The sequence below is a fragment of the Sapajus apella genome, unplaced genomic scaffold, assembly GCF_009761245.1.
Source record: "Sapajus apella isolate SASKATOON/1434 unplaced genomic scaffold, GSC_monkey_1.0 scaffold30, whole genome shotgun sequence".
Classification (NCBI taxonomy): Eukaryota; Metazoa; Chordata; class Mammalia; order Primates; family Cebidae; genus Sapajus; species Sapajus apella.
This window is the reverse complement of record NW_022436970.1, coordinates 23,804,748-23,822,247: the sequence shown is the minus strand read 5'-3', so window position 1 is coordinate 23,822,247 and position 17,500 is coordinate 23,804,748. Positions and strand designations below refer to the sequence as shown.

General features: G+C 51.8%; 1 protein-coding gene and 1 long non-coding RNA gene across 2 annotated transcripts in view; one reads left to right on the top strand and one right to left on the bottom strand.

The window, feature by feature from the left end:
- The window catches only part of SALL3 (spalt like transcription factor 3), a 20,124-nt gene extending 11,607 nt beyond the window's left edge, over positions 1-8,517 (bottom strand). Inside the window, exon 1 of the mRNA XM_032293773.1 lies at positions 8,401-8,517. Coding sequence (XP_032149664.1) covers positions 8,401-8,482 — 82 coding nt within the window. The 5' untranslated portion in view covers positions 8,483-8,517. The remainder of the gene's footprint in view (positions 1-8,400) is intronic.
- Positions 8,518-9,863: 1,346 nt separating this feature from the next.
- On the top strand, positions 9,864-13,026 carry LOC116561820. The gene is made up of 2 exons (XR_004273621.1): positions 9,864-10,491; positions 11,195-13,026. It is a non-coding gene; the product is annotated as an uncharacterized LOC116561820 (long non-coding RNA).
- Positions 13,027-17,500: the final 4,474 nt, after the last annotated feature.

Genomic DNA, 17,500 nt, shown 5'->3' with positions numbered 1-17,500 from the left:
TAGCATAGCCCCGAATAAAAGAAATACAGGTTTAAAAAAAACAACCTAACATATCACATATGGAATTAAAATTTTGTCTGCATACTTTAAGAATATTAAACAATCATAGTAAACCCTTGACTGAACTGGTTGTAGGAAATAACCTAACTGAATTTATTTTACTAAGGACAGTTCTTTAGAAGTAGCACGACATTGTGCTGACTTGCAGAGTGAGTGCTGGCATCTGATGCACTCTGAAGAATTAAAATAAGTTCTTATAAACTGCCTCTGTGGCTCTCCTCATGATGATGATTAAACGCATATATAAAAGTGTTTACGTGCTAATCTGACACTATTTACTTATGCTGAAGTGCTGTCTATAACAAGCAAACCCATATGGGGAAAATCTGAATTTAGTCCACAATTTTATCATATAAACTTCTAATGCCCTTTAATCCTGCCAGCATTTAAAGCCAATATTATGTCGGATTCAAATGTATTTAACCATCTTTTAAAATTAAACTTATATTTTAAACTGGCCTGTATGCTCCAAAAATAAGTGATTATATTCATTAATTAATATGGCCTAAACTTTTTATGTCAAGGCAAAACTGTGTCAGAGAGGAACTGTAACAACAGTGTCACAGTGACAAATCTGAGAAATTTATTTCCAATGCAATTTTCATTTTCCCTCTCTTTGTTTAAGGGGGTGAATAAAAAAGCAGGCACTGCGAATATTATCATTAATGTCAAAGGAACTTACTTTTTGCATACTGTTCAACAGCAGGGATGGCCAGGAATGGGATTATATTAGAACCAGTTAAGAAAAATGGCAACCCGTTCACTAACAGAGAACTTAGCCAACACTCCTCCCTTCCTGGTGAATGGGAACATTTGGCCAGGGATACTTTCAGGAAGTACCAGCCTATTTGCTGCACTGCTCCTGTGAGAACATGAAGGCGTCAGGGCTGCTCTGCCACAACCCCGCTTAGCTGATCTCAATCAGCGTCACCCCATGGTGCACGCCGGCCACCTGCACTACACGGGATAAAAATATAGTTATTTTTCCATTTAATTTGCAGCTATCGCAATGTATGGTTTACACCCAAGACGTTCAGGGTCGCCATCACTGGGGCACATTCCTGTCTGTGTTTCTCAGGTGCACAGAAGAGGCGAGGAAGGCCCCACATGCCTTTCAGAGAAAACCTCTAACAGAAGAGTAGGCTCAAAGATGATAGTTTAAAAAATACATGTATTTCCCATTCTCATTAATATACACAGAATGTTTAACAGAAATGTTTGTGTTCTCAGCGGTGACTCTCGGTGTGAAAGGAGCCCTCAGACTTTCTGCTCCTTGCTCAGCTCTAATTCCTGGTCTGCTATAGAATCTATCTATCTTCTAAGGAATGAGGTATCAGGATGACAAGCAGAATTGTTAGCTTTTATGATCTTTTTAAAGCCACACGCGAAAAACATCATCGTTGTGTGTGTGTGTGTGTGTGTGTGTGTGTGTGAAATGCAGCTGTGTGATTTGCAAGCAAACCAATCCTTTGATTTGGTTTTATGTGAGAAAATTACATGAGAAATAACCTAAGACAAGTTTTTTTTTTTTCTTTTTTAAAAAATAAAAGTTTACTTGGACTACTATTACAATGCTCAATTTTTACATACACTTGATGTTTGCTTGTGTATGAAATGTGTACTAAGACACACCATACACACACAGGGTATTTAAGACACAAAGCTTTCTTCAAACATTTCAAGCACAGTGACTTGTAAATAAGCTAACCAATTACAGAGCAGCATTAAAATAGGTGTTCTATAATTTTCTTTATCCATCTCAAAAGCTCACCTTTAATACACTTCTGCTGCATATTTTTTACTCATTACAATTAACAAAAGGAGAAGCAGAATTTGTTTAGTGCAGGGAAAGGGATGTTAACTTCTCCACTTCAATTAGTAACTTTAAAATGCCACATGGATCTTCAAGAAAGGAAAATGGACTTTTTCCTTTGCCTTTCCATCTCTTAAAGATCCAGAGAGCATTTTTCCAGTTTTCCTAAATTGTTAGGAGACACTTAATTTTCTTGCAAATTAATTCTTTTTAACTCCTTATGATAGCTTTGAATCCCATAAAGAAAGATGAATTATCACATACTGAGCCCAAGCTGTGAAACAGGAGGAGACAAATAGAGACCCCTACTGTGTTTAACAATGTAGAAGAAATTCCAGACGCAATAGAAAAATTTTCTGTCCTTTTCCCGAGACCTCAGAGCGTGTGCGCACGGCGCTGAACAGTGGAGGGCACTCTTGCCATGCTCAACGCGGCTCTGACCGTGCACGCCCGCTCAACGCAGTGGCCCACACCTCACATTTGTTAAGTCACGACCACCTGTGGCACAGTCACCACCTGCCTTCTGCTTTAAACATTTGCAGTTTTTAGTCTGTGCGGTGAAGCACCAGGGAAGAGACACTGTTGCCTTTATGGGTCCATGTGGATGGAGCAGGACAGCACTCCCACTTGCCCTCAACGCTGCTCCCAATAATAAGACGTTTGTTACCCTCAAGGTTGCACAATAGTTCTTTCATTTAGATGTTATGCTGAACCGCTCTTATAATGAATGCACATATATCACTATCTACGCCTAATGAAAAATATGCAGAGCTGAAATCTGTCAGCTGATGCAAACAATTTCAATCAAAATTTGATGAGGGGGTGAAAAGAAGGTTTGCTAAGTCACTTTTGGTGAAGTGCGGCAGACGGTTTAAATTCACAGGCTGTGATGTCACTGATTTGACACATGAAATTAAATGTGCTAGTTCATGACATGCCTACTTGAAAGCACCCAAGCACTGGCCATCTTTCAAACCCACTATGCATAAAAATAAATATGCAAGACCACTTAGACCTATAAATGCCTACATCTAAACAGCTCTAGAGGGACATGAGCCACGCTGTATCCAGAAACCAGACTCCAGTCAGCTGTAGCCACCGTCAGCCCGCTCACACCTGGGGTCAGGTGATGGAATCGCTTCCATCATGTCAGCACTGTATGGCACAGTTTCATTTCTACAGGCAAAGTCTGCACAGACGCAAAAAGTCATCCCGGAAAAGCCACTGCCCCAGGTCGTGGAAACCAGTGACTCTGCACGTATACAGATCCTACAATACAATTACCAAACAGTGCCGCAAACATCACTCTGGAAAAGACGACCAGTGATGCCCACGAATTTCGACAGAGTGCTGCGGCACCTGCAGGGTTAATTAAACAGTTCAAGATGCAATAGCTACACAAAAGCAAGCCGTTTTCTCTTCTTCTTTAAGAACTATAAACACTTGTGCTGAACTAGATGGCGTCTGAGAAGCTGTGCAGCACGGCGCAAGCTCGCGGGAGCTCTAGTTAACACTCAGATTCAGTGTTAACACTTAACAGAACAGTGGTGAGCCCTGTTGCCAAGGTCAACAGCACAGATGCACTAATTGTATTATGAGCTTGACATCTAGCGGCCACCCCTGGCAGGGCAAAGCAGGCAAAGGTTAAATCAGCAAGGCTTGTCAAAGCACTTCTAACTACCCACCTTCAGGGAGAGACGGTCGGAAGCTGGCCAGCACTCTGCAACCCCACCTTTTCAGACTTCAGACAAAAAGGCTTTCTGCGCCGAGCTGGCTGCTAATGCTCTCGGAGAATGCAGAGGGGGTAGGGGTTTTAGATAGTAAGCATAACTAATCTGAAGGTGATTGAAAAAGACAGGCCCGCAGAGGAAAATATTTAGACAGCACACTGGCATTATCGGGTCCCCTCGGCGGACAGTGTCTCTGTCTCAAGAACTCTTCCCTTTCTAATTAAGAAACAAATCAATCTTCATCTTTAACATAGAGACCATTCCATTGTTTTCCCACAATTAATATTTTATACTTTCTGGAACATGACTGGCCTGGTTTGCCTGGAAATCAGTTAGCTGCATTTTAAGTCATAAATGTGTTGAAATTACATGAGAGATAACCCGAGACAGGCTTTTTGTTTTTTTAAATAAAACTTTGCTTGGAATATTAGATTGCTCAATTTTTACCTGCATTTTACGTTTGATCGTGTGTGAGACACGCAGCGACCGCGGTGTGCTGTGACTACAAACACTTCCCTGCAGCAGCAGTTCAGCTCACGTCACCACGAGACTAAAACATGTTGGGCTTCTTCTGGCAACTAGTCCACGAATCAGGCAGGAAAATAAAAACTAATAAAAACAAAAAATCCTTCCTGTTATCATATTTAAAAATTAAGCTTCTTGAAACTATCTTGTAGCATTAAAAGATGGTGCATAACCTCATTAGAAGGAAAAACGATTTTTATTGTACCTAAGTAAACGCCGGTGCCAATCCTTTGAAGAATGCTAAATTCCAACTAATGCTCAGCGCACAGAGTAGAAACCCTGGTTGTACTTCTGCTGAATTACCCCCAAAAGAAAATGTTCTTAGGGCTACCTAGAGATGAATGGTATAGCTTTTTAGAGATTGCAGAATGAAATTTGACCCACTTTTGCCATCATCTTGTATACAGAAAATAACCAGCTTGCTAAGTAATTCCTGCTGTTACTCCATACCTTTTTCTTTTTCTGGCTTTGAACAACAGATCTAAAAATACTGGATAATGCATATGCCATGGAAGTTTAAAATGGATTCCACATAAAATTCCCTAACTGTTACATCATTGGCTCTCTCTCTCTCTGTAAGGTGGGAATTAATTGGCAAGCTTTTTTGTTGATCACAGAAATGTGCATTTTTTAAATAGGTTAAGTTTTTTAACATTGTTTTTAAAAGAAATGTTTGCAAAATCTTCTTTTCCTCTCCCCCCACCCAACCCGGTTACTTACTTTTTACCTTTCATGTTTCAGAGAAAGCAATCTGCCTGTGAATGCTAGAAAGTGGCTCCTGCATTGTTCCTTTTGGTATGCTGAATTGTAAATGTGTGTAGTGTGCAGGGGAGCACCGAGGGCAAACCATGCATATACAGATAAAAGAAAAAGATCCTGCGCCAGGCACTGCTGGCCGAGCCTCTTTCCCTTCATTCAGACACAGTCTGTGAATACCACTGGTAAATTCTCAAATCACATACTCACCACATTTGAAAGGATTTTTAAGACAGCCGTATACTTCTAAGTTGGCAGAAAATAAAAACACACTTTGAAGCAATGAGTGCTAACAAACAAAATACAGAATGGTAAATGGTTTTAAATTATAATATCTTTTTGTTGCTTCTTAAATACATATTTTCTAACAACAATAAAACACATCTTTCTTAAATTGCGTTTTATACCAGAAATAGCAATATTGTATCTTTTAAAGTTTTAACTGTGATTGGAAGTTTTAATTAATTTTTCTTAGAACAAAAATATTCAGTTGCCGTAAAAGATTACTTGTGGGGCAAAGTTAATTGGCCCCCAAAGCTGCAGCATCCTTTCTTCTAAAATAGGAATGAGATAGTTTGCAAGTAAGTAATTCGAAAAGACATCTTCTGCTAGGAATGTGTCAATGACTCTTAATATATGTATGTGTATATTTTTTACAAAAGGATGGCTTTAGAACTTTACATAAATTATCCTTACTTTTTCTGATTCTAGACACGTCATCACGTTTCATTCCTGCAGTGATAAGGTTTGGGTAGCACCAGTTATTTTTGTATAGAATCTTTTCATTGCTTCAAAAATAAATCATAATTCTTTTTTAAGAAACACAGGCTTTGTACTATAAATTAATGTGACTGTGCATCTCTGTCCCCCATTATACTAAACATTTTTGCATATAATATTTGTTCTGCATGACGTTATCAATAGCTTTCCATTTTACTGCATGTAGATGGACCTACTGCTTTAATTAATATGTCACTCCCCGACTGATACAAAGGAATGATTTACTTCGTTTCTAAAACATTGTAAACTGACTGAGCTAACTTGTAACTTCCGGCATGGTCTGTTTATTTCCATCACATTTAACAAAATTAAAATTTTGAGACGATCTGATTCAGGTTGGAATAATTTGATTTCCACACCTATTTATTTTAAAAACATTTTTACTTAGTTATCTTAGGAACGATGCTGAGTGCGACTGGGTAACACAGAAATGGGGCATTCCTTAACAGTGAACAGAGTGTCTGTTGTGTTCCATGGACAATCTGCTTGGAAATAATCAAATGAGAGAGAACTTAAAAAAATAGTTTGCCTGAACTATCCTCAAACAAGCATGGAAACAGCTCGGCCAAGATTCAGCCCCAGTGTATTTTGGGCCTGTTGCAAAATGTGACCAGGAACTGTGGCAACGTCTGGATTACAACTCTGGATGCTGTGAAAAACACAGGCTTGAGAAGAACTTTAGTTCTACTACGGGTAAAATACCTGAATATTTTGCATGTCTAAATAAATTCGAGCAGCAACAAGAGGGATTCAAAATAGAACTTGTGAATAATTTATCCCATCTTAGGCTTTCAAATATAGGCGATATAGCCCTCTACATGTTTACACTATTAAGTTCAGCATGCTCACATTTCTGAAGTGAAATTAAAAATGAATAGCAGCGCCTCAGCTTGTTAATTGTTAAATACAAGGGGTTTTACTCTATTAATTAAAATATGCTTTAATAAAAGGAGACACTGCACATTTTGATAACGACCCCACAAAGCTGAGAAGTATTTACATTGTTGCATTTTGGGGCGGCTGTGAAAGCCGATTTTAAGCTATTCAGGAGCCACAATAATAAAGCTTTAAAATTCCTCACTGGGATGCAATGTAGTTCTTTTGAAGGAAAGACTGTCTTTCTCATTCGGCAGAAATAAATCCATTCATTTGATCATGTAGTCATTGAGGGCGATACAAAACAAACCAAGTGTGAGAAATTCTATGTGATGAAGTAAACAAAACAAAAAAAAAAATCCATTTCCATGACAAAAAGATTCTTTGTCCTTAATCTACCCACCATATGCAAGCGTTTCTTTTTAGCATATCGCCTGTTCTAATCTTGGCTGACTTGGCTACGCAGATAAGACTCCCTTACCTCTGCGGCAACAAAAAGCCCCCAGCAAGCTCACTCATTTTATTTAATTCATTAATTCCCCAGCCGCGTCACAAGCATGCTCTGGCGTTCTCATCCGACATGGGTGTCTACCTGCTTTGTCAAACTTTCCTCCACCGTGTGGGAAACTCTTCCGCCCCGTTTCCTTTCCGCAGACAGTCTCATTCTCTGAGTAAAAAGATCACCATCTGCCTCCAGCAACTTGTAATAGGTCAATCATAAAAGTTGGCCTGCCTATTTTCCTAAGGAACAAATTATTTTACGTGCGAGCTGCGCTGAAGGCTCGGGGTCGCGGCACCGCCCTCCTCGGCCCTCCTTCCTGGCGCCCTGGGGGCCCTGCGGGGCGCGCCGAAGCCTGGGGCCATGGCCTGAGGTTTTAACTCGAGCAAGGGGCCCGGGGGCACCCCAAACTCTGCGGGGCTGAGATGCCGCTCTGGGAAGCCCAGCCCTCCGCCGGGCTCTAACTGGCGCGGCGCCTGCCCTTCGCTTTTGGAGGTTTCAAAGAGGAAGCTTCTAGCAGCAAAACGACTGCAAAGGCGTCTCCAGCGCCCGGCCTCGGTGGATCCAGAAAGACGGGAGAAGGCCCGTGCAGACCCTGCAACGCCCCGGAAACACGGGGGTTCTGCCGCGTGCAGAGGGCAGGCCCCAGGCCGCCGCCGCGCTCACCCCAGCCTAATCCCCCAGGCGGCCATTAGGCAGGGCCGAGACCCCGACCTTCCCCTCGCCTCGCAACGCGATCACAGGATGCGTCCACTCGCTGGGACGCGCGGGTCACCCGAGGCCGGCGGTGCGGGGGGCCGGGGGCGCAGGCGGGGCCGGAGAGGTGGCGTGGGGCCCCCGGGACCTGCGGTGCCGAACAAAGCTGGCCGGGCAGGCGGCAGGGTCCCCGGCCCGCTTCCAGCGATAGGTGGGCTCCGGTGGCCTTCCCCGCCGCTGCGCTCGCCTCGGGGTCGCCGAAGCCGGCCCCAACGTCCGGGTGCAGAGACCCCGGAGGACAACGCGGAGACTGAAGCGCCGCGGACTCCCTCCCGCCCCGGCCTCCGCCCGGGGCCGCGCGGACTCCGCGCCGTCCTCGAGCCGGCCGCGGCCTCGGCTTCGGCGCCCTCCGCGCGCAACTCCCCAACTCCGAGGAGAGGAGCCAAGTTTACTTCGCCCACAACTCTCTCAGCGGCCGCGCGCGCTCCGCCGAAGCACCCGGGTCCCCGCGGCCGGCCTGGCGCAGGGCGGACACCCGCTCGCGGGAACCGGGGAACTTTCTCCCGTTCCCGGACGCACGCGCGCGGCCGCTCCCGCCGCACGCGCTTCCCCAGCCCGGGCAGGCAGCCCCAGACCCCCAGCCACCCCGGAGCCCTGGCCCTCACCGTGCTCGGGAGCCCCGTCCGGCGGCGGCAGCTCCTCGTCCGACTTGAGGTGCTGGGGCTTGGCCTGCTTGCGCCGGGACATGCTGCTAGCGGCGCTCGGGCCCCGCGCGGGGCAGCGACATCAGCGGGGCGGCCGGCGGAGACGGCGCGGGGCGGGCGCGGGACGGCCGGGCGGGCGCGGGGCGCGGGGCGCGGGGCGGCGGCGGTGGCTGCGCGGGCCGCGCATGGGGCTGAGCAATTAGGCTGGTGAATAATGCATGGCCATTAGCCGAGGGCCGCGCGGATTGGCCGGCCTCCAGCGGACTCCGGCGGCCTATGCAAATGAGGCCGCGCTCGCAATTAGCGGCCGCGCCGGCGAGGAGGGGCCGCGGCGCCTTGGGACCGACCAGGGCGCGCGCTGCCCGGCGCCGCCTCACATCGCGGGCTCCGGCGCCGCGCTCCTCGGCCGCCCCCTCTGCGGCTCCGGCGGGCCCGGGTACGGCGCGGGCCGCGGTGGCCGCCGCTCCGCAGGGCGCAAGCGGCAAACTTTGGCGGCGTCCGCGCGGCGCCGTCTCCGCCGGCGCGCCGGGCTCGCCCCTTTATAGAGTGTCGGCGCCGCCGCCCGCGCCCCGCGCCGCGCCCCCCCCGCCGCCGCCGCCGGGCAGCCCCTCCCGGAGCGAGCGGCCGCAGGCAGGGCTCCGGCCCGGCGCCTTTGTCTCGGCCCGGCCGCTTGGGCGCCTCCCGCTACGGGCGCGCGGGGTCCGCCGGCCGCCTCCGCTGCTCCGCCGCGGCTGTCGGCGCCGCTCCGCGCAGCGGCTGGGCTCGGGCTCAGGTGCCCTCTTCTCTCCCGACCTTCTCGCCCGGCCCCACGTCCCCTCCGCAGGCTCCCCCGGCGGCCGGCCCGGCTAGGAGCCTCGCGGCCGGAGCAGAGCGGAGCGCGCACGCCGGGGTGGCAGGACTTCGGCAAGAACAACTTTCCGGTTCGGAAGCGGCGCGGACCGCGCGGCTCCTCCCCTCCTCTCCCTCCCTCCCCCGCGTGCCCCCTCCCCTCCGCTCCCCCCTCTCCCCGCCCCCCAACCCGCGGGCCCCACCGACTCCGGAGCGCCCGCCCCGCCCGCCACCGCCACCGGGGCCGCCTCGCCCCCGCGCCAGCTCGCCGGGGCCTCTCCTCTCCTCCGGCGGCGGCCTCTTAAATGCAGGAAAGGGAGGGGACCGCAAGGCCCCGGTGTCCCCACCCCAGTGCCTCTTCCCCACGGGCGCGGTGGCCCGGGTGCCCGCGGAGTGGTCAGCGAGCGCGAGCGAAACTTCCAACTCCACCAAAGTCCCGCGCGCGGCCCACCGTGTCCCTGGGATTTCGGGGATGACCTGGGGGCCAGGTGAGGGGGTTGCGCACTTTCGGATCGGCCCCACACCCCGGGGCTGCTGGCGCGGCGCGCTCCCCGCACGCGCGCCCGCCTCCTCGCCCGCGGTCGCACGCACGCGCCCTCGCCCTGCGCGCACAGGCGCGCACTCCCACTCGCGGCCGTGCACCCGCCGCGCGCTCTCCCGCCCGTGTCCTCCCTACCCGAGCGGCCGCCAGGATGTGTCCCAGGCCCGGTCGCCGCCGCTCCCGCGCCAGTGCTCCTCGCCCTAGTGCGCCTTTTTTCATTTCCTAAATTTCTGATTTTTGTCCTTGCAAGTGGCCCTGACTGGTGCGAAGCGTCAGCACAGATGGCCTCCTGGAGCTTCCCGAGTGGTTCGCTGGGGGAAGCCGGCGGCGGGCGGCCGGCCAGGGGTGTTTCGAGGGCCGCGAGCTCCAGGCAGGGCTGGTGGCGGGGGTCCGCCTAGGGTAGGAATCCCCGCCTGCTCCTTCGGACCCCGGCCTGGCGCGGTTCGCCGCGCTCGGCGGGCTGCCTTCCATTCTAGAATCTTCCCGCTTGCTTCCCAGCCTGCGCTCTCCTGCCCGCCTTTAATTGTGTAAGTTTGACGAAGTCAGAGCTTTGGGTTTCAGGAAAAGCGCTGGAGAGTCTTAGAGGAAGGGAGGGCGCAGGTTGGGGTCATCTCCAAACAGCCCCCATCGCCACTTTTGGAAAAAAAAAAAAAAAAAAAAAGAAAAACCAAAACACCCTTAAGGTTGGTTTCATTTTGCCTTTTGTTGACAGGCGTATTCATTTTTTTTTTTTTTTTTTCAAGACAGACAAATAAAAGATGTTTGAAATCTGGAGTTATCCGGTTTAACATACATCGAAGGCACTTTTCTAGTTAAGCTACGGGGGAAATGTTTTTATCTCGCCGTTAGGCTGCGAACTTTTGCAGATGCTCAGGCTTTGGGGGGATGCTCTGGCATCTGGCGCAGAGACGCCCGGCGGGGAAAAGTTTGCAGCCCGGGCTTTGGGGCGCGCTGGGGGTGGGGCAGGAATTTTTCTGAGAAAAGAGGGGCAAAGAGACGTTGCGGGTGGGGAGAGAAAAAAGGAACGCAGGGGGGAGGCGGGAAAGCAGCTTGGAGAATGCGAGTTTCTGGCAGAATTTACAGGATTAAAGAGTTTGGGGAAGTCGCAGAGCCGCAGCGGAAAGGCAGGGGTCTAAGACTGCTTTCGAGGAGAGGAAGAACGCAAAACGACCGCTGGTGGGCCAGAGACGGGGTTGAAGATATCCTAGCTTTCATGACCTCAGTGGGTCATTTTAAGCGCGCTGCGCCCACCTTCTGTGGCGTAAGGCCCGCTCCCCCCGTCCCGCACCCCTCTCTCCAACAAACTGGCAGGATTTCCTGAGATCTTTCTGGGGCTTCCAAACGCAACTGTTTAATGTCATCGGTATGTTTTGCATTTCCTACAAGGTGTGGACGGGGGAGGATCTCCTAAGTCCCTCCAACGAAGGCAAGTGTGAGGCTCTGGCCCTTTATTTGTAAGAAGCAAGCCTTCAGATTGCAGAAGTGTCGCGCGGGTCGCCGTGTCATGCGCGAGTGGGAAGATGGAGGAGGCTGGCACGGCGCTTCCGTGGACGGAAGTGAACCGGGCATGAAGGCAGGGTGCGAACTCTGCCCTTGGCCCAGCCCTGCGTGGGCGTTGTGCCAGGTTCCGGGCGGCGAGGGGTGCAGAGAACCGGAGAGTTGCGGGCTCCCCAGCGCAGGCTGTGCTCTGGGATTTCGTTGGAAGATCCGGCAAAGCCTTGGAGGAGAGGGCCCGGGAGGCTGTGTGTGCAGCGGAAACCTGTGCGAATGTCCCCACAGCTGAAATGGTGCGCACGAGTAATTTCTGCGACGCACCCTTTTTAAAATTGGCCTAAGTGAACAAGATCAATTTTTTATTTCAAAGCAAAGGTAGAAAACAAAAGGCATTCGACTTCTTGACTGGTTGTTCCTCCCTGTTTTCCTTCCCTGCACTCAGATCAGAAACTTTTCTTTAATTGCTCTTATTCAGTGCGGCAACTTTGAGTAGAAGCGCTTGTATCGTAAGCCTGAGTTGCAACCATAGATACATTTCGAAGTGACAACGTGTCCGTGGACTATTTTCGCAGATGAGGCAGGATGTGCGCTCTGGTCGTGCCCATACTAAAGGGACGCTGGGAAGTGTGCCTGTGCGGGGCAGACTCGGAGGGAGTGGGCACACGCGCGTCACCACATGACCACTGTCTATTAATATTGTCATACCTAAACACTCGGAAAAACAAAAGTTGCTTTTCTTCCCTGTAATTAAATCTAATTTGTTAATTGTCTTTCCTCTTGCAATGTTGTTTTCATCTTAAGAGGTGACACATTATTATTTTGTCTGTCTAATATTATTTACAAATTAATGCTGTATATTTTACATTAGTGAAACATATAATTAGGCGTTTGGTTCAATCTGTATCATTTATTCAAATAAAACAAAGCCTATCTGCAAGATTGATTGGAAGTTGAATAGCTTGTTCTAATTTACCATCACAGTCACAGTTTAAAGCTACCTGGCTCCAGATTCACAGAAGCTAGCTTTACCTAAGGTGTATTTGACGCTTTGTTTGCAAGTGTTTATTTTCCCCAACCACTTAGTGAAAAAAAAAAAAGTATTCAAATATGAGGCCTTTCATTTTCTGTCTTCTTTCACTCCTGCCCCCGACCCAAAGTTCCTTTCTTCTATTATCTGGCCACCTCTCTCCCTCTCTCTGGTTCCTCCCCAACCCCCAACTTTTGTTTTAGGTTCTTAGGGTTAAATCCAGCATGATTTTGTGCCTTTAATGCTGTGACAAGTGACTGCTAATTGGTTCTCACTTGAGCAAAGATATTACCATACTAATATTATTATTGGTAAGAAGAGGTAATTGATAACACCACCTGCCACTCTGGGGCAATCAGGATGATAAATGTTTCCATCAACAGGAAATCTGTGCTTGGTGTGCCACAGCCCAACGCAAACAGCATGTCAAGTGCCAATTATAAAGACGTTGCTTTTTCTATTACATTGGGGGGGGCTAGAAAACATGTAGCCAAAAATTATATTTATGGATTTTTGAAAACGCTTTTTCCAATCCTGTGTTCACCTACTTGAAGATGACTTTCCCCATAAAAATAAAATGCTCTAGGTAAATAAACCAGCACATTGCTAACTGCCCTGTCCATACTGGATACAACTGCTGTGACGTCCTTTGCTTTCAGAGCTATGGAGATAAATACCCCTAAATATTTTTAACAGATGCGAACCGGGTGTGGAGTGTGTCAGTCCGTCTTGGTTGTGTGCTCCGCAGCGTTCCTGTCCACAGGACACTGTAGCTTCACCTTAGGCATCAGAGGCAAACATTCCTTGGCTTTTAATGGCATACACAGAAACATCAGCTCACAGTCGCCTTCGCACGGAGGGATGCAAACGACGGTGAAGGACTTCTCCTCTGATGGCTGAACTGTGGCTCCGGCAGCGTGTGACCAGGAGGGGCATTTCATTCACCATGTATGATTACATAAATAATGCGAGCAAGTTAAAACTTTGACTCCTTGCCTACAGGGAGGCTCAAACGATTATTATTAGCTTGCATTAATAGATGCAGGCCTCAAAAGGCGAAATCAGCTATTGATAATTGCAAGAAGTATACAGCAGCTACTGTATCGATCGGCTTGTCCCTTATTCCCCTGGTATGGGAGAGATAAGAAGACTCACTCTTTAGTGCAATATAATTTCTTTTGACCTATCTGCTTGCTACAGACTTATGATGAATAGCCAGAGTGGTTAAAGTCCTTTATCACGAAAGTTACCCCTTGATATAATATTGATTCTTTATAACTAGCTCCAAACACAAAAATCAAACTGTCCACTTGACCATCATCATCATCAATATCATCACAAAGCCCCTGGAATAAAGATCAGCGCCAGCCTGAAAACGCTTTCTATAATCTTCCCGGCTAATCTTTATTTGCTGATGATGAAAAGAAAAAAGAGGGGGAGGGAGAGTGAGTGGAATGTCATTTGGACGAGCACTGTATTTATATGTGTACATACATTAGGTCAAGGCAAGGCGGCCTCTCCCCAGGAGGACCCGCGGTCAGCGTGGTCATCCCCCGCAGCGCTCTGTCTCCCGACCCACCCCGGGAGGCCCAGGGGTTGGGGAAAAAACAAAAAGGGCTCCATGCGCGCTGTCCCGCGTTGGAGACACAGTGAGCCCAGAGCCTCCTGCTCGTAGGAAATCGATGCCACGCGTCCTCGGCGCTCAGGCCGGCCCTGCGCTCACGGGAGCGCGGGTGGAGAGGGTCGCACGCCGGGTGGGCTCGCCGGCCTGCAGGGGCCGGGCTGGCTGGGAGGCTCACATCAAAGGCCGCCGGTGCAATGCGTGTGCGTTTCCCTCAATTACCGGCGTTTCCTGCCCCCTCGCTTCCCTCCGTCCGCCCCGCCCCCCGCGCCTGCCCGGGCTGCCTGAGCACGAGGACGAGCCTTTGCCCGCGCGCGCGTCCGTGTGAGTGCGCGCGTGCGCGTGCGGGGTTCCCAGGGGCGCTCCGGGAGGGGCGCCCAGTGGAGGCTCGAGGATCGCTGGACCCCGAAACCCCGTCGAGGCCGAGTTTCGGGCGCGTTTTGGGGCGAGTGAGGCTTAGGGGCGCGGTGGGTGGAACGCAGGGAGGACCCCAACTTCTGTGTCCTGGCACGTTCTCTGCGTCCGCACCCACTGGCTGCGATGCTGGCCTCGAGGCGCGGCGGCCCGAAGGACCCCACGTGCAGGGGCTCCCGGGCACCCTCATTTCACACGCCCCGACCCAGTCTGTCCTCACGGCGTTTCCGCGACCTCAGATGTCGCGCGCCAAATGAGGCGGGGAGGTGGCTGTGAAAAGAATGTGGCCACAGGCGCGAGGGGCGGCAGCGCGGGGATCCTGCCCAGCAGTTTCCTAATTAGCGCGACTGCGGGGTCCGCGGGCGGACGGGGGCCCCCGCCTCCGGGCTCCACTCCGCTGGGGGCACCGGTCCTCGCGGCCCCCGCCGCGTCGGTCCCGCCCCAGGGCGGTCCCAGGGCTCGGCGCGGGTCCCAGCGGGGCTCAGGCACTCCCGGGTGGGCGGCGCCGGCGGGTCGGGGGACCTTGGGCGTCAGGCTCCAGACCGGGTCCCGCTCGCTCCCGGGGGTGGGCTGTGTCCCCGCGGCCCCCTCGCAGTCGGAGGACTGGCCGCTTCCCCGCCCTCGCCCGGGGCTCTAACGCCTTGGCGGTCACCGGGTCAGGCCCTGCGTTGCCGCGCGGGGCCACTGGATGGTGGGAACCGGAGGACGGGCCTGGGCAAAACCCCGCAACGCATTTCAGAACCGCGTCCCTGGCCACGGCCACCTGCGGGGGCGGAGCGGGGGGTAGACCTGAGGTCTCCTGGGCGCCCAGTCCCGGGCGAGTCCCCGCGGTCTTCCCTCGGCCTGCGGGGCGGGGCCTGGAGGGGGAGCGCGCGCGGGAAGCTCCTGGCGTGAAAAATGTCCGCGTCTCGGCTCTTGGCCCCTCTGTGTCCGGGACAAGCCCGCGTGGGAGCCCCGCGGGCTGGCTGTGTGCGCGCCGGATGCGGGACGTCCCCTCCGCACCTCCTGGCTGCGGAGCTGCTGTGCTCTGCACGACACGTTCAGAGAAGTTTCAGAAGCGGGCACAACTCTGATGCAACCGTTTCCATCGTTCTTGGCTTCTCATGATCACAAATGCCGTTTGTCTTGGCTCCAAGCTCTGCAAAAGTGCGGGGCTGAATTCTGCAGGACGCTGCGTTTGTGGGGAGGCCTTCACCACAAGGTCCTTGACCGCTGAGCAGGGGACAAAGAGGACCCAGTACAGGCCGGGTGGCTCGCGCTCTCGCTGAGGATGGGCGTCTTCTCTGTGACCAATTGCGCTGAGCTGCTGGCCCACAGATCCCAGGGGTGTCCTGGCAGGTCAGGGACAGAAGAGGTACAAAAGTCAAATAGATTAGAATCAGCTCAGGCTCAGTCGCCAGGGTGAAAGCTAGCATCACAGAGCAGAGTGAGTGTCTCATTCTCAAGCTGGGCCATGCGGCTTGCTTAGCTAAATACTCAGCAGGTGTGCCCAGGGGCCACGTGCTGGCGCCTGGATGCCTGGGCTGGATAGAGCAGGTGCCAGGTGTGAGGCCTCCTCGAGACCTTGGCAGAACTAGGGCCAGAACTGCAGAGTCTGTGCTGCCTGGTGAGGTGAGGGATCTAAGGGGTTCCTGTGTCTCCCTTGTCCCCCAGTCCCGCCTCTGCAGAGTTTTGCTTGATAACACCATTCTGTGCCTTCCGCTGTGGATGTCTGACTCATCAGCACTTTTCTGCTTGGAATCAGAAATGGAAGAATGCAAGGCACAGCTTCTCCAGGAAAGGACGGTGTCACTGAAACACAAGCTGAGGCCTTCACTGATGGGGACGCACAGGCCCCGAAAGAAACTGATTTTCTTTCAATCGGAAACTTATACAAAGGAATTCTTTATAAAAATTTCCACCCCTGGGTGGAAGGTGGATTTGCCTAAAGTCTGGGTGCGACTGGATGCTGTGCAGGCACCCTCTGCTTGAAGAAAACTGAGTAAGTCAAAATTAATCAGATGGAAAAGTTGAGGGGATCGTTCTCTGCTTGACAAAGGACTCTTCACTTTCCAGGGGTGCTCGTTCCAGCTCTCTGAAGTAGCCAGTTGTGTCACGTGCTGTGAAATTGGCCGCGTGCAGTGCTGAGATGCCAGTCCTACCTTACTCAGCCCGGCTCACCCACAGGCCTGGGCCTTGGGAGTGCTGTTCTGGGCCCTTCAATGAGACGCAGAAAGGCTGCGGTTGGGTTTTGTTACAGTCGTTGAGGAAGGGACAACTCTGTGTGACACTCCTGCTTTGTGACCTGGGCAGGTAACAGGGGCTGGAGGGTGGTGGCACTAGCCACCCTTAAATAAAGGCGACCTCAGAGGTTTGGGGAGGAAAGTGATAGTCTGGAAGAGAGGGCCCCGGGCCACGTGAGGAACGAAGATGGCAGTGGAAGTGCCCGTGGCAGTCACGTGGCCCTGTGGAACCCCTGTGATGGAAGTAGGCTGGAGGGCCCTGTGAGGCTTTGAGACCACAGAGGGTGGTGGTGGAACGAAGGCTCCAGACTGGCTTGGCTGTGGAGGGTGAGTGGGAGAAGGCAGGACCCCCAGTGCTGGGGCCCGGGCAGTGGGCTTGCTCTGGGCGTTGCAGACAATGGGAGGCTTGGGGAAGAGGGGACCTTGGTGGAGCTGCCAGGGGAGCGTGGGGTTCCAGGTCAGCCCACTCAAAATTCCCTCAGATGTTCCGAAAGGCCTTAAGGAAGAGCTGAGACTTGAACACAACGCATCCAGGCAACAAGACACATGCGATAGGGCAAAAATATGTCCACGGAGCAGCTCAGGACACGTCCCTCCCGGGCCTGGTAGGAAGTCAGTGCCTCTAGCTCAGGAAATCTTGGCTCTTCTTGACAAACGCATCCTCCCAAAACACCGCCGCTCTGAGAGTGCTTGGGAAACAGATTGCTAATGGGCCCCGTTTATTTCTCATGGCAAATTTCAGAAGGGGTCACGATCGCTCACACATTCAGAGCACCAATGCCACCTCCCGCTGTCAGCGGGCCCTCTTCTGTGGACCATGAAGACCCCTGTCGTCAGAAGGGGTCACAATCGCTCACACATTCAGAGCTCCAATGCCACCTCCCGCTGTCAGCGGGCCCTCCTCTGTGGACCAT